The 15,908-nt window shown below is 43.8% G+C and overlaps 1 protein-coding gene across 1 annotated transcript; it reads left to right on the top strand.

The window, feature by feature from the left end:
• The first annotated feature begins 183 nt into the window (after nucleotides 1-183).
• LOC133132492 (ferroxidase HEPHL1-like) lies at nucleotides 184-14,095 on the top strand. The gene is made up of 20 exons (XM_061247948.1): nucleotides 184-190; nucleotides 503-611; nucleotides 817-1,061; nucleotides 2,413-2,625; nucleotides 3,339-3,533; nucleotides 3,862-4,116; nucleotides 4,397-4,571; nucleotides 4,782-4,921; nucleotides 5,389-5,520; nucleotides 6,101-6,306; nucleotides 7,280-7,424; nucleotides 7,749-7,961; nucleotides 8,729-8,942; nucleotides 9,312-9,451; nucleotides 9,679-9,807; nucleotides 9,954-10,060; nucleotides 10,447-10,669; nucleotides 11,000-11,139; nucleotides 12,508-12,670; nucleotides 13,992-14,095. Exons 1-20 carry the CDS (start codon nucleotides 184-186, stop codon nucleotides 14,093-14,095), a joined length of 3,255 nt encoding a protein of 1,084 aa, XP_061103932.1.
• The last annotated feature ends 1,813 nt before the right edge of the window (nucleotides 14,096-15,908 follow it).

Here is a 15,908-nt window from a genome sequence, read left to right as displayed (position 1 = left end):
TCAACTCAGTAACTAACAAATGCTGTACCTTTCTATTCTAAGACAGAAGTCAAACTACAGACAGCATTTCAGCCTCAAATTGCTCATTTCGAATAAGAGCGGTGAACAGAGCAGTTATACAGATGGAAGGGTGCTTGTTTCGACCGTGTATGGGATTAATGTCACAAATCTCTTGATGCAGCAATGGCTTGTAGGTCAGTTGGACAAAAGCGCTGTACTGCAGAAGGCTATGTTCTATTCGAGGAAGTTTTTATAAGAGATTATCTTCCACAGCCTCACAGGATTGTAATGCATCCCTCCTTCCTCCCTGATTGCACTGCATAGCCAAGTTAAAATATATCCTTTTGCGAAAGGGGAGGGGACACACACACACTGTTTCCTTGGCAAAAAGCTGAACAACACTTGGCTGTACCTGTTCTTTGCCGTGACCCAGACGCTGTGATGGGCTGGCTACGAGACACCTGGGTTTTGCTTGTTTGCACATTTTGTGTCGCTTTCTCAGCTGTTGATGGCCTCACCAGAACGTACTACATTGGAATTAAAGAAGAAAGGTGGAACTATGCTCCGAGTGGTCGAAATCTCATAACTGGGAAAAACATAGCTGAAGATGAGTGAGTTAGAATATGGCGTCTATGTCATTCTTTCATACAATAATTAATATGATTCCAGAGCACAAATACCATTTCACACAAGCATGTATTATTACAAGACTGATTTACTGTACTGCTTAATACTTTCTGCAGTGTATATGTGTTTATCTTGTGGAAATAGGTTCCCAAGTTAATGGTGTTTGTTGCCTCTTTTTCCATCTCCCAGGCTTGCCTCTGTGTTTTTATTGCGAGGCCCACGCAGAATCGGATCTGTGTACAAGAAAGCAATTTACAGGGAGTACACTGACCAAACCTATTCTAAAGAGATCTCTAAACCTAATTGGCTGGGGTATCTGGGCCCAGTTCTGAGAGGAGAGGTGGGCGACATCCTGATCGTCCACATGAAGAACTTTGCCTCCAGGCAATATTCGTTGCATCCACACGGCACCTTATATGAGAAAGACTCTGAAGGTAGGCACATGTGTGTGCGAGTTGTTCCAGTCGCACAAAAAAAACCCAGCTATATCACATATACATTTATTTGTTAGTTTGTGTGATTTTCAGTCAGTTACTCATGAAAAACATTGTGTTGATAGCATTTTAAGAATGTGTCAGATGAAAGTATTGGAGCACCAGGTTAATTGAGCATTGCTAACATATAAAGTGAAATTTCTATGAATAACCATCCAGAATTTTTTTTTTTATGGAATGGTGAAGCTAAATAGTATTTAAAGACTATTACTGCAGTGCTCATTATAATATTCAAGTATCATTAACTTCACACATTGAAAATATTTACCCTAACATACCAGGAATATTATAAAACCTAACATGAGCTGGGCGCTTACTACCTACATACTATTTTCAGAATTTATAGAATCTTGGCTTAAATTAAAATGTGTAGGAGTATTGAATTGAATTCAGTCTTTTTATGAAGGGTGAACAAAGTACCTTTACACAGATCAAGGAAGCTGATATTCATATTTCAGGAAATGATGAGGAATATTTTCATTGTCTTTTAAATAGCAGCTGTGTGTGTTATCTGTCCTCAAATATTATATTTCTTTTTTCTCTTGAACATAAAAGCCTTTGTTGTTCTCTTGGCAGTGGAACATTGTGAATCATTGTGTTAGCAATGACTGAGTTGCCCAATCGCAAAGTTGGCAGGAACTAATGCAGATTTAATAGTTGTGTAAATAATATAGAATGATTACAGCCAAGTGAGTGTAGGTGTCATTTACTTGGCTGTTTATTTATACTCCAACACCTATGTTTACATCTGTCAGCCACATTACACCTATTTAAACCAATGCTAATACTTACCAAACAGCAGTGTTTTGTGTCTTCTAAGTGTTCTGACAGCTTTGATCTTTGATCTTGATCCTATTAATCATTCCTCAAGTGGGAAAAATATTTAATAAAACCCTGCTGACATAAGTATGTTTAACCTGTTTTTTAACTTGTGAGATTTTCATGGAATTCAAAATATGCCTATGGAGATCTTTTTGCAAAGTTAATTAGTGCCAAAAACACCCATTTAATTTGTGTTGCTTCTGAATGATATGCTATGAACAGACAGTATGTGTGTGGATGTCATTGCATGTCTTTAATCGAGCATATTACTTCATTACTGCACTACATGTGCATATCAGATATTATTATCTGTTTGTCCTTTGCACAACAGTGACTTGACGATGACATGACTTATCTGTGTGTGTCTGAGGCTTGTGTGCATCAGTCCTCTGTGGGTCTGTGATGATGGTATAACTGTGCCTCCCTGTGCAGTGGTGTGTCGATGATGCGATAATGTGGTTTGTCCCAGGGGCTCTGTATCCTGACGGAACATCTGGAACGCTGAAGCTGGATGACGCTGTCCCCCCAGGAGGAAACCACACCTACACCTGGGCTGTCAAGCCCGAATTTGCCCCCGCGGAGGGGGACGCTAACTGCCTGACCTGGGCGTACCACTCTCATGTCAATTCTCCCCGGGACGTCTATTCCGGTCTCATTGGGCCCCTCCTTACCTGCAAGAAAGGTTCCAGGCCATCTCCACACACATCTCGGACCACTGCTCCACGCTGCTACTCTGACTGCTGCTCCACACTGCTACTCTTACCACTGCTCCACACTGCTGCTCTGACCACTGCTCCGCATTGCTGCTCTGACCACTGCTCCACGCTGCTGCTCTGACTGCTGCTCCACACTGCTGCTCTGACCACTGTTCCACTCTGCTGCTCTGACCACTGCTCCACGCTGCTACTCTGACCACTGCTCCACGCTGCTGCTCTGACCACTGCTCCACACTGCTGCTCTGACCACTGCTCCACGCTGCTGCTCTGACCACTGCTCCACACTGCTGCTCTGACCACTGCTCCACACTGCTGCTCTGACCACTGCTCCATGCTGCTGCTCTGACTGCTGCTCCACACTGCTGCTCTGACCACTGCTCCACACTGCTACTCTTACCACTGCTCCACTCTGCTGCTCTGACCACTGCTCCACACTGCTACTCTTACCACTGCTCCACTCTGCTGCTCTGACCACTGCTCCACACTGCTGTTCTGACTGCCGCTCCACGCTGCTGCTCTGACCACTGCTCCACACTGCTGCTCTGACCACTGCTCCACACTGCTGCTCTGACCACTGCTCCACACTGCTTCTCCACTCTGCTGCTCTGACCACTGCTCCACACTGGCATGTGCATCACTCCCTTCTGCTTTCTCCTGCCCATCCCTCTGCTTTTTCCAGGCACCCTGCTGCCGGTGCCCGGCAACCCGACCTTGCTGAACCGGACAGACGTGGCCCGGGACTTTGTCTTGCTGTTCACTGTGATAGAAGAAAACCTCAGCTGGTACCTAGAGGAGAACATCCAGACCTTCTGCTCAGACCCCACAGGCGTGGACCCTGATGACGAGGACTTTCAGGAGTCCAACAAAATGCATGGTGGGTGGTGCTGGCCTCCTCGTCAGTTGATTGACAGTTCTAGGCCTGACCCATATTTTGACAATTCCATAACCATTTTCTGTACAGTGGTGGGACATAGCTAGATTTTTTCAGGGGTAGGATGGGTTTAACTTGGTCACGGTTCCTTGGGGGAATGCCACATTAGATCCTACTGGCTACAAACCAGGAGTTCATGGGCTACGACTTGTCAAAATGGAAAGATATACTTGACCCCCATTTGGCACATGCTCTTTTCTTTCAACGTGCAGGTCCCTCCATTAGGCGGTACACAGAATCAGCCTTGACATTGTTCTTTCCTCAACCGCAGCCATAAACGGGTACCTGTACGGGAACCTGCCAGGCCTGGAGGTGTGCCTGAATGAGACGGTAGCCTGGCACCTCATCGGCATGGGCAACGAGGTGGACATCCACTCCGTATCCTTCCTGGGGCACACGCTGCTTAACCAGGGCCACCGTACCGATGTCATCAGCCTGTTCACGGCGAGCTTCGTCACCGCAAACATGGTCCCCGTCACCCCGGGGAAGTGGCTGATGGGATGCCTGGTGAATGACCACATACAAGGTACGCGGTCAACACAGTGCAAGGCAGAGGCAGCGCGGACTGCATTCATGGACGAGGTCAGACAGTTACAAACACACAAAGAAGAGCCACTAATGACCACACACACAAAGAGAAGCCAAAATACTAATGTTCACACGTAATGGTTTCATTGCATTTCTTTAACTCCACTGTGTGGAGGCAGGCTTTCAAGGACACTTAACACAGGAATTTTCTGCCTAATGTCCTGTAAGTCGTGTAATGTCTCCCCCTGGTGGTTGATATTCCCTTTTTGTATCCATAGCTGGAATGCAAGGCTTTTACCAGGTTTTGGACTGTGGGGAAAAGAAGAACAGTACAGAAGCGCCTCCTACTGGCCGAATAAGGCGATATTACATAGCTGCTGAGGAACAGTTGTGGGATTATGCCCCATTAGGAATTGACACTTCAAATAATCTGTCCTTGGTTGATGCTGGCAGGTGTGTTGTCGTTTTCGTTTTTTACTTTAATGCGTATTTCCTCACTGATGCTTGACATTGTTGAAGTCAATGTTTTTTTGTTTTGTTTTTTGTTAACAAAAGTTAACACCTTCAGTCTCTGTATTTATATATGTATATAAACACATAGTGATGTAAGAATTATGCTGAATTGCTTTTTCTGATGTCTGTGTGCCTGTGCTCCCCTGACAGTCAGTCGGAGGTGTTCTTTGGAAGGCAAGGGGGTCGGTTGGGTGGGGTGTATATGAAGGTTCGCTATGTGGCCTACACCAATGAAAATTTCACCTCCAAGGTGCAGCAGACTGCTGCAGAAAGACACCTTGGCATTCTGGGTAAATCTGCGAGATACTGCTAATAACAGTCACAGATATGGTCTTAACGCGTGTATGAACTAGCATGACACATTGTCATATATTCAAATATATCCATTTAATTATGTATTGTCTTTCATTTGAGTTTTCACTTGTATTACCAGTCACGCACAAACACACACACATGCCCGCACACATGCACACAAGCACACACATACACACACACAAAGACACATACACACACATACGTGCACACACCTATGACATTTCAAGATGTAGATATACAGATCCCACGGAATTATAGCAGATACTATTTTCCATCTCTTTAATTTCAAGGCAAGATGTCAAGATTAGGACAAAGTGTAAGCTCTGAATATTGTTTTTCTGACCCCTGAAATTATGCAATGAGGGGTCAAATGGATATAGAATATCTAATGTAATATAATATAATATAGGATATAAATATCTATGCTGACTTGTTCCCATAGGCCCAGTAATCGGAGCTGAAACAGGTGACCAGCTTATGGTGACATTTATGAACAAGGCCAGCAGGAACTACAGCATGCAGCCCCATGGGCTTCAGTACGACAAGGCCTTTGAAGGGGCCAGCTACCAGGACGGTGAGGCCTTTTACATTACATTACATTAGTGGCATTTGGCAGACGCTCTTATCCAGAGCGACATACAGTTGATTAGACTAAGCAGGGGACAATCCTCCCCTGGAGCAATGCAGGGTTAAGGGCCTTGCTCAAGGGCTCAACGGCTGTGCGGATCTTATTGTGGCTACACCGGGGATCGACATTGCGTGTCCCAGTCATTTACCTTAACCACTACTCTACAGGCCTTATACCCCCTATCATATTCTACCATATTCTTATTTACAGTGCTGACACAGTCTTTTGGAAGTTTTGGTGCATTTTGTTCAGTCAGTATTGAATAATTCTTGTTTGCTATTGTAAAAAAAAAAACTAAGGCAGGCAATAAAATATTTAAACAATCTTGAATTTGTATGTGTTTAACAGCAATCTAAAAGCTGTTATTCTTTCCTGTTTATGTTTTTTGTAATAACTTTTTTTATCTTCCCATAACATCCTCACCGTTTTTTCCTGAATGACTGCCTCGTATAGTTAAAATGTTCCGTAAAAGTATTGTTTTGTCTCAGGGGGAGTGACATCGTTCTGTTGTATGGACACTTCTCAGGTGTTCCCAATGACGGGGCCCTTGTGCGTCCCGGTGACATATTCACGTACAGCTGGAGGGTGAGGGAAGGGCCCTCGCCCAGCGACCCAGCATGCATCTCCTACCTGTACTACTCGTCCAGTGATCCGGTCCAAGACACAAACTCTGGGCTGGCCGGCCCCCTGCTGGTGTGTAGAAGGGGTGCGCTGAATGACAGCGGGTCTCAGGTAATGTCTTCTGCCACCTCTTCTGTTCATCTGCGCCAGAGGACTCATTAGCAGGGTGCCAATACATCTCTGTTTTATGGAACCATTTGGCAGAAACTTTACAGCCTGGTACATGGGACGCAATATCATCCCTAGTGCAACTTTTAATTAGCCTCTCATATTTGTTGTGACTCTTAAAAAAAAAAAACCTGCCACGTACTGGAATCGTACCATATATACCCAACTGTGTATACGTAAATCCTACAAAGCCATACATTGCTACAGCAGATGTGTTTAAACACTTGGATAATTTTACTTATTATGTAATACAAACAGCTTAATAACAACAGTCGGTGGCTCTCAGTTCCATTGTTATTTATTTTATTAGGTTTAACGAGAATAATTATTTGTCGTTAAATGTGGTCCTTTATCTTTCTTTTCATAATCCAACATGCATCTAACCAGCATGGAGTGGGAAGTTTATTGCTATATTTTAAACCCAACTTTCTGGAAAAATCAATTGTCAATGCGCAAAAGATGTGCATTATGTACTGACTATTGGCATATCTATTTATATAGCAATGTAGGGCAGAATCATTGATGAGTGGGCAACACTGTCTGTCTCTCGCATCAATGAAAGGTTCTGAGGTGTTGATGCATTGCCTAATTACCCATTCGAAAACAGTGTCAGCTCACTTTCCCCCAATTCTGTGGTTTTCAATTAGTTGTGTGTTTGTGTTTCATTGACTATAAATGCAGTAACGATTTACAAATGTTGTTTAAAATGTAGGCATACCTCACACCCTATGGTGATATTATGTAGTGCTATTATCAAGTATGACATTATCTATTATATGCATACTTTTTTGATATTTTCTCAACCAGTGGTTAGATTATGTGGGCTGTGGCAGCCATTTTGGACAGGAATGACTGAACCGGCCTCAGTTTACATGTCTGTCTGTAACCATGAGGTATGTGTGCTGATGTCTTTCAGATGGGCGTAGACAAGGAGTTCTTCCTGCTCTTCTCTGCGGTGGATGAAAACCTCAGCTGGTACCTGGAGGACAATATCCGCAGGTTTGGGACAAGAGAATCAGATGTGGAGAATGAGGACTTTATGGAGAGCAATAGAATGCATGGTAGGCTACTTACATGAATTCTCTATTACCATTGTCAGATCATTAGTTATCATAACTTTTTAAAGTCAGTTATTATTTCTTCAAACTTATTTTTAAACACATCCTCTTGGCTCAGACACATTCCTACACCAAGCTCAAACCTCTAGACAAATGGGTAGTTTTGTAGCCTACTGGTTCAAATAATGTGCATATTTGTATTACGTTATATTATTGATTTGACTAGTATTCTATGTTCTTGGGTTTGTGTCAAATGTGCTCTGGTTGTGTTGAAACATTAGTAAGTGTCTGGGTGTGGATGTGTGTGTGTGTATGTGTGTCACACAGGGGTAAATGGACTGATGTATGGGAACCTGCAGGGTCTAGATCTCTGCCTTGGGGATCGGGTGTCCTGGCATGTCTTTGGCCTGGGCACAGAAGGGGACATACATGGGATTTACTTCCAGGGGAACACCTTCCAGCGGGAGGGTCTGAACAGGGACACCTTGGGCCTGTTCCCCCACACCACAGTCACTGTTTCCATGCAGCCAGACTCCACAGGTGAGCAAGGAGAAAAGGTGGTCATTGCCCATCCCAGGGCAGGTGCTGCCACCTACAGTCCTGGAGGCCTACTAATCTGTTTCACACAAGAGTTAAAGACTCGGGTCTATTTGATCATCTGATTTTTTCATTTTTCATTTTTTTTAATAATAATACCGCAACACATCAAATGTATGAATAAACTGCTTAAGCCAGCCAAACAAAACTAGCAAAGGTATCATCCTAATAACACCAGTAAATAACACGTATAAAAGACAACAGTTAAGGTTGACAGGGCAGGGAGCCGCGGTGGCGCAACAGGCGAAGATGCAGCAGACTCGCGGTTGCAGTTTGCTGCACTTGCACACCGGGAACCGGCGACCGGGGTTTGATTCTCGGTCCTGCCAAAAAGCCAAGTTTGGCCGGCTCACGTGGAGCAGCAATAATTGGCTCGCTGCTCCAGAGGGAGGGACTTGGCAGGGTTAGTAGATCGCTGCACAAATCAAGCACCTCGGGCGCCTCGGAACCACGGTTACAGCTAGGGAGGCGAGACGGCTTGAAGAAGGCGTGTCACTCTCCTGTCGGCCGCCGAGGGACGGGGTGTGGGCGGTGTATCTAATACTAGCTCTAATTGAATCAGACGGGGTCCAATTGGGAGAAAAAGGGGAAAAAATCAGATAAAAATTATTTTAAAAAAAGGTTGACCGGGCGGTAGGGAGGGACGGGGAGAGGCGTGTCTCCGGTGCGCGGCTGTGACCGTCCCGCGCACGCTGTCCTCCGCTCTGCAGGGACGTTCGACGTGAACTGCGGGACCACCCATCACTACCTGGCTGGGATGAGGCAGCAGTACTCGGTCTCACAGTGCGGAGGGCAGGCCGCTCCCCAGGCCACCGCCCCTCCGCCGGTGGTGCAGTACTTCATCGCTGCCGAGGAGCTGGAGTGGGACTACTCCCCCAGCAGGACCTGGGAGCTGCAGCTGTACAATGTCGCCGAGGAGGACAGGTACCAGTCATCCACACTCCTCCCCCTCGCTCACCTCTCTCGGAAAGCCACAGTGGAGGTGCAATTTTTGTTCTTCAAGGAACAAATTTAGAAAAATGCATGCTGAAATTAAAGGTCTCTTTGGCTACAAATGAGTATGTTTTCCAAGCAAAAAAAAGGTACAACGCAATTAAATATTGCTGGATAGGGGTACACTTTTATGCAGCTTATAGGGCAAATCACACATTTGTACCTTTTTAGGCACTTTTTCTACCTTTATTTCTGAGAGTTTAGTAGCATAACTTTCAATTAAATAAGTAACATCTGCCACTCTCATTCCCTGAGAATCGTGACATTTATAAAAAAAAGTGCACTTCTTGTCTCTTTCAGTCCCGGGAGCATCTTTGTGGAGAGAGGTGAGAATCGAATTGGCTCCAGGTATAAAAAGGTGGTTTACAGGGAGTACACTAATGCCACTTTCAAGACGAGGAAGCCAAGGTTACCACAAGACGAACATCTTCACATTCTAGGTACGTCTGCTTTCTATTTCATTTTCAGCCAACTTTTTAAAGAAATCAGTTGACTGAAGTTTGACTGCATGCGCATATTCAACTTAAGTGTTGTGCATCATCTGATCCAATCAGATTTATGGAGAGATGAAAAACATCCATAGAGTCTCAAAAATATCCATAGTTTTACATTTTGCTAACAATGGTTTTAAGTTGTTTCTCCATATAGCAATGTCTGTTTCCCGAAGGTCCACTAATCAGGGCAGAGGTTGGAGAGCGTGTTCTGGTCAATTTCAAGAACATGGCTACCCGCCCGTTCTCCATGCATGCCCATGGAGTAAAGACCCCTGCTGGCCAGGCAATGCCAGTGCAACCAGGTGAGGGTAGGGTGAGGGGTTGCTGTCAATCACATTCACAAAAATCTTTGAGAAACCGAGACATGGTGATATCAATATAGTATTTCTATACAGTATAATATAGATTCACTATAAGACCGTAAAGACTTGCAATTTATGTACACAAGGTGGAATGCAACAGTACCAATGGGACTTTCCAGAAAGATCTGGTCCTGGAAGTTCAGACCCCAACTGCATCCCATTTCCCTATTACTCTACTGTTGACTTTGTAAAGGTTAGTGATCAACATCAAATTAAACATATTACTTTGTTGGCAGTAATAATGAGTATTTTAGTACTGATAACACAGTGGGGTTCCATTTTTGTTTGGCACAAGGATGCTGGGTTATCATGCAGTTAGTTGAATACTTTTGAACAGGTAATGGGAATATATAGTGTGCCAGAGCAAGATACTTAAATGGACATATTTGTGCTATTTGTGCTTTAGTTCAGTACACTATCTAAAATTGGATCTGACTGCTTCTATACCTTCTCTGGTGAATGAAAATGTGCTTTCCAATGTAGGACACAGCAGGCTGGCTTGTACTAATTGAGCCTTTGGGTTCTTATGTAGGACACAGCAAGCGGCCTGTACTAACCGGAGCTATGATTCTGATATAGGACACAGCCAGTGGGCTAGTTGGGCCTTTGGTGGTCTGTAGGAAGGGTACGCTGGACCAGAACAGGAAGAGGAGGGATGTGGACAGGGAGTTTGTCTTGCTCTTCATGGTTTTCAATGAAAATATCTCCTGGTTCCTGAAAGACAACATCCAAACCTACCTGAACAAGGACCCCGGCACCTTCCCCATTACTGATGAGTTTGTGGAGGGAAACCAAATGCACGGTGTGACACTGCAGTGAACAGGCTCAGTCTGTGATCTACGGCTGGCTAAAATACAAGAGACTATATATAAACAGTACTGGCACAAATCATGGAAACACTGAATTTATAAGGTTTTGAGACATGTTTTGCATCCCGGCCTATAAAGTTTGATGATTCACGTAACGTCACATAATGTCATGACCACATTTAAGTGTACTAAACTTCTTAAGTAGCCAGTGTTTCCATTATTTGTTGCAGTTCTATATACATATGTGTTGTACAGTATATATATCAGACACACAGAGATGATATATACTGTAATGAGTGTTGTGTCCTCTTTTCCCCACATAGCCATCAATGGAAAACTCTATAATAATCTTCAAGGGTTGACAATAATGCAAGGAGAGAAGGCAGACTGGTATCTCCTTGGCATGGGGGGTGAGATGGATCTGCACACTGTCCATTTCCACGGACAGGCTTTCATTTACAGGGTAATTTTGCCCGATTTCACGTACATTCCATTCTAAATGAGGTCGTTTCCACAGAAACAGTAGGCATGTAAAGGCTTCTGGTAAACAACAAATTTCACAATATCTAGTGAACTTCAGTGCTGTTAATTTGTGTGATGATTCAGTTAGCTGTGTGTAAATGTGTTTCAAACCATGCAACATTCCCTTTAGGAATAGCCCAATAGGATAAAGAGGATTAGCTACATTCTGTACCCTTGTCTGGTGTTTATGCAGGGAGAGAAATTAGAAATGGATATGATGTGCAAAAGTGAGTTATCGCATGAATTCATCTTTGTCCCTCATGAGATCCTAGCTCCAGATATTCAACTTTAAATTATTGATATAAGCATTTATCTGTCTAGTGCTTATAATGGAGTTATAATAGATCTTATGAAGGACAATTCACAGACAATTTTCAATTAAAAAAGCTTCCCACTGGAAGAGAAATTATAGAAACATAGAGGTTATTATGATGTTCAGTTTTGACTGTCTTTAAAATGTAAAACAGTTACAGTGCACTCCGTATGTATTTAGACAGTGGTCTCATTTCTGTTGTTTTATCTCTGCACTCCTGCACATTGGATTTTAAATGAAACAATTAATATGAGGTTAAGTGCAGACTGTCACGGATAATCTGAAGGTATTTACATGCATATCAAGTGATGTGTAGGAATTACATTCCTTTTTATACATCGTCCCCCATTTTAGGACATTTGGCTTCTCAGCAATGTCTGATTAGTCAGATCTCAGTCAGATATCAATCGCTTCCTCAATGCGGGTATATGAAAGCTTTCAGTATCTCAATTTGATTCTCTGCTTTTGGAATCTGGTATTGGCATTTGTCAACATGAGGGCCGGAGTTGTGCCAATAACAGTCGAGGAAGCCATTATGAGGTTGATAAATAAGAAGAAAAAAACATTCAGAGACATATGCACAAAACAATAGGCTTACCAAAATAAACAGTTTGGAGGAGACCGAGAGCACTGGTGAGCTCAGTAATTGCAAAGGGGCTGGTATGTCAAGGAAGACCGCTCCAGTCGACGATCAACAAATTCTCACCAGACTGAAGAACACCCCTGAAACACGGGCGCAACAGATCAGAAACGCTATTCTCGAGGCAGGCACGGATGTGTCAGTGATTACCATGGATGTAAATACCCTCAAGTTAAAGGTAACAGCCTACACTTTAACCACCATTGTTTCATTCCATATCCAATGTGCTGGAGCACAGTGCCAAAAGAGCGTAAATTGTACCGCTGTCCCAATAATTATGGACTGCTCTGTAAGTCAACGGAGGCAGGCGGTGTGCGGTCGGTGAATTTCATTTCACGTCGACATTCCTACCGCAGACGGACCAGTCTCACCGAGCAGATGTCTACGAGCTGTTCCCGGGAACGTCTCAGACGGTGGAGATGATAGCAGATAACCCAGGGACCTGGCTTCTGCACTGTCACATAGCCGACCATATTTACGCTGGCATGGAGACTGTATTCACCATCCAGAACAGGACAGGTGAGGGGCCAGGGTAGCAGCAGCAATGGGCGTATGTCCAGTGCCGGCAATTGCTGTAAGACGAACGGGTTCTTGTCTTCATAGGGGAACCCTTTTTGTTCTTCATGAAACCCTCTGTCATGGTTGTGGGGATGAAGTGTGAAAGCTCCCAGACTGAATCATTTTGTCAAACAAAGAACCCCTGAATTAGATAGGCTCCTCCGTGGAGATATTGATGAGGGAACCTTTTCTTCTGAGAGCGTACCTCTGAACTTACTGTATGGCATTATTGCACCAATCACAGGCAATAATTAAGGACTGCTAAAAATAAAGGGGAAAAAGGGGTTCTCACTAAATCCAGGGTTCATTAGGTCTGTCACAGACAGGCAATCTGAAACCAAGATTATTGCAAATGGCAGAATTGGTAGATTTATTGACAGTCGTACAGTCCAAGGTCAATACCCAGCAAACAGTAGCAACAAGGAAAAGGCAGTTCGTAAATGACTGGACAGGCAATGGTCAAGAGCCTGGCAGACAGGGTGGTGGAGATCAGGCAGAGTGAGGTCCAGAGCATGCAGGGTCGATACCAAGAAGTCAGTCCAATGGGGCAGGAGAGGGGAAGGATCTGGGTGGAGGCGAAGAGGTAGAGGGCTGGAGACAGGAAGGGACACAAACAGGAACACAGGATCAGGTAAACAGGAACACAGAAACAGGAAAACAGGAACACAGGAACAGGTAATCCGGACACACAAACAGGTAAGCAGGGCACGGGAAACAGGCAAGCGGCACACAGGTGCAGGTAACAGGAGAAACCCGCTGGAGAGTATGGCAAGCACGAAGCAGGGCACATTACAATCTGGCAAAGAGTATACGGAAACAGACAGGCTAGATACACAGGTAACAAGACACAATGAGATTCAGGTGAGTGTGATTACACATTTGGGAACACATAACAGATGTGGGGGGCACGACTATGGGACAGGTTCAGTGCAAATGAAGAAATACATGAAACGGAACATGGAACTAGAAAATAAGTAGAAACAGAGGAACAGGGAAATGGGTATCCTCAGTATCTTTCATAGAGTTTCAGCATCCATTTTGTGTGTCTTTTGCTCAGTCTGTATATCCCTGATTAAAACTTGTTTTGTATGACTGGATAATGGCATAATATTTTTTTCTGTCTTCCAGGTGGCAACCTTCCTAATAATGGTAAGACTACGGTTATGATTATTAGGCTGTTTCATGTGACCGTGAAACTGAGAAGAAATCGATTTCACACCCACTTTCTCATGATTTTTGGATTGACAGGCCTGTCTGTGTTTTTGATTTCTTTCTCCTGCAGCTCCGGCACTTCAGATCTCCCTGTTTGGCCTCCGGTCGGCGGACAGGGGTTTCATGATGACCCTGACTATTGGGCTCTGTCTGCTACTGTCTTCACTGTCATAGAAAGCGGAGGACTTTTAGTTTCATTGTTGATATCCAAAATGGGCATTCAATTTGTGAACATATACTGGAATAATAGATTTAAATTGAGTAAGCAGAAATAGAGTTGAAAAATTTATCACGCCATTGACAATGCATTCATTCAGAAAAGTCTCCCATTCTAGTTGTGGCCACCCCTGCTGTCGACATACTCTGATACTCTTCCACCCACACTAGCCACTTGATTGTATTCATGTATGCTACCCCTGTAGCAAGATCCAGTGTACAGACTTGATATGGGGCTCTCATGGCTGAAGTTAATCTCTTCTGGTTATAGGATTATCAGTCCAGCTGCTCTTACCTTTCTCCTTATTTTCCTGCTTTGCTATTGTTTTGGTCATGGTGGATTAGCCGATTTCCAAAAGAGGAACAACAACAATCATCTGGTTCTCAAACTCGGTCCTGTGCCTTTCACATTTAGAGGGCTTATTTGCCACTTAAGCCACAGAAATAGCTGTGTTATGTTATGAAGAATTAAAGTCTCACATTTTAGTACATCCATCCATCCATCCATCCATTATCTGAACCCGCTTATCCTGATCAGGGTTGCAGGGGGGCTGGAGCCTATCCCAGCATACATTGGGCGAAAGGCAGGAATACACCCTGGACAGGTCGCCAGTCCATCGCAGGGCACACACACCATTCACTCACACACTCATACCTACGGGCAATTTAGACTCTCCAATCAGCCTAACGTGCATGTCTTTGGACTGTGGGAGGAAACCGGAGTACCCGGAGGAAACCCACGCAGACACAGGGAGAACTCCGCACAGAGAGGCCCCGGCCGACGGGGATTCGAACCCAGGACCTCCTTGCTGTGAGGCGGCAGTGCTACCCACTGCACCATCCGTGCCGCACATTTTAGTACATGAAGTCAGAAATGTTTTAACTGAACAAATTAAAGACTGAGGTGAATCAATATGCTCATAATTGCTGAAAGTAACCATTTGGTAGATAACGAAGAATTCATAGACAAAACAAATCATAACAAGCCAAACCTGCATTGTGTTGATACATTTAGGGAAAGAATGATGACCCTAACCCAAACATAAACGTGTGTTCAGCAGCCTAAATTTACGATCATATAACAAATTACCTCTTTATTTAAAGGTACAATAGGTATTTTCGGACTCCTAACGGTCAATAGAGGAATTACAGCAACAAACACCCGCAAACCGCTGTTTATACTTCCCACTGTCTATGACTATAACGTGGAATATAAAGCGTTATTATTCAGTTCTGTGTTCTAATGCACCGTTTTGGAAAGCTAACAGTCGTCGTTTCGTAGTGTTCTAGTAAGAAAATGTTTGAACAGGTGACTTTATGAAATGTTGACTTTAGTGTGCTACACAACACTATTTCTATTTTTTGTCTTTTTGAAGTTTTCACTTTAGCTAACCAACTATATTTCGAGCAAGCAACTTATTTGGCTATTTAACTAAGATATGATGGTCTACCACAAATGATGCAACTGTAACTTACAGTTTGAGACAAATAAAGGTTTAGCTAAACACGCATGATTGAAGATGTAAAGAGATAAAAGGAACATGCAGCTGCCCAAATTGCACTCTAGACAATCACTGAAACTGTATACTATAGCTTATTGTCATAGCGAAGAATACATATCTAGTTATAAAATGATACCAGTTCGGTATCGGTAGCAACAAGCAAATTAGCTATTAGTTGGCTTGCCGAATAGCGAACTGGTATTGTTTTATAACTAGATATGCAGTCTTCGCTTGGATAATAAGCAATAGTATAGTGGTCGCTTGTCTGG

This window comes from Conger conger, chromosome 7 (genome assembly GCF_963514075.1).
Source record: "Conger conger chromosome 7, fConCon1.1, whole genome shotgun sequence".
Classification (NCBI taxonomy): Eukaryota; Metazoa; Chordata; class Actinopteri; order Anguilliformes; family Congridae; genus Conger; species Conger conger.
The sequence above is the reverse complement of the archived record's forward strand: the minus strand, read 5'-3'. Positions and strand labels throughout refer to the sequence as shown.

Coding starts and splice junctions, on each gene's coding strand:
- LOC133132492 (XM_061247948.1), top strand. Junction 4,572..4,781: donor TCCTTGGTTGATGCTGGCAG/GTGTGTTGTCGT, acceptor CTCCCCTGACAG/TCAGTCGGAGGTGTTCTTTG. Junction 7,962..8,728: donor CATGCAGCCAGACTCCACAG/GTGAGCAAGGAG, acceptor TCCGCTCTGCAG/GGACGTTCGACGTGAACTGC.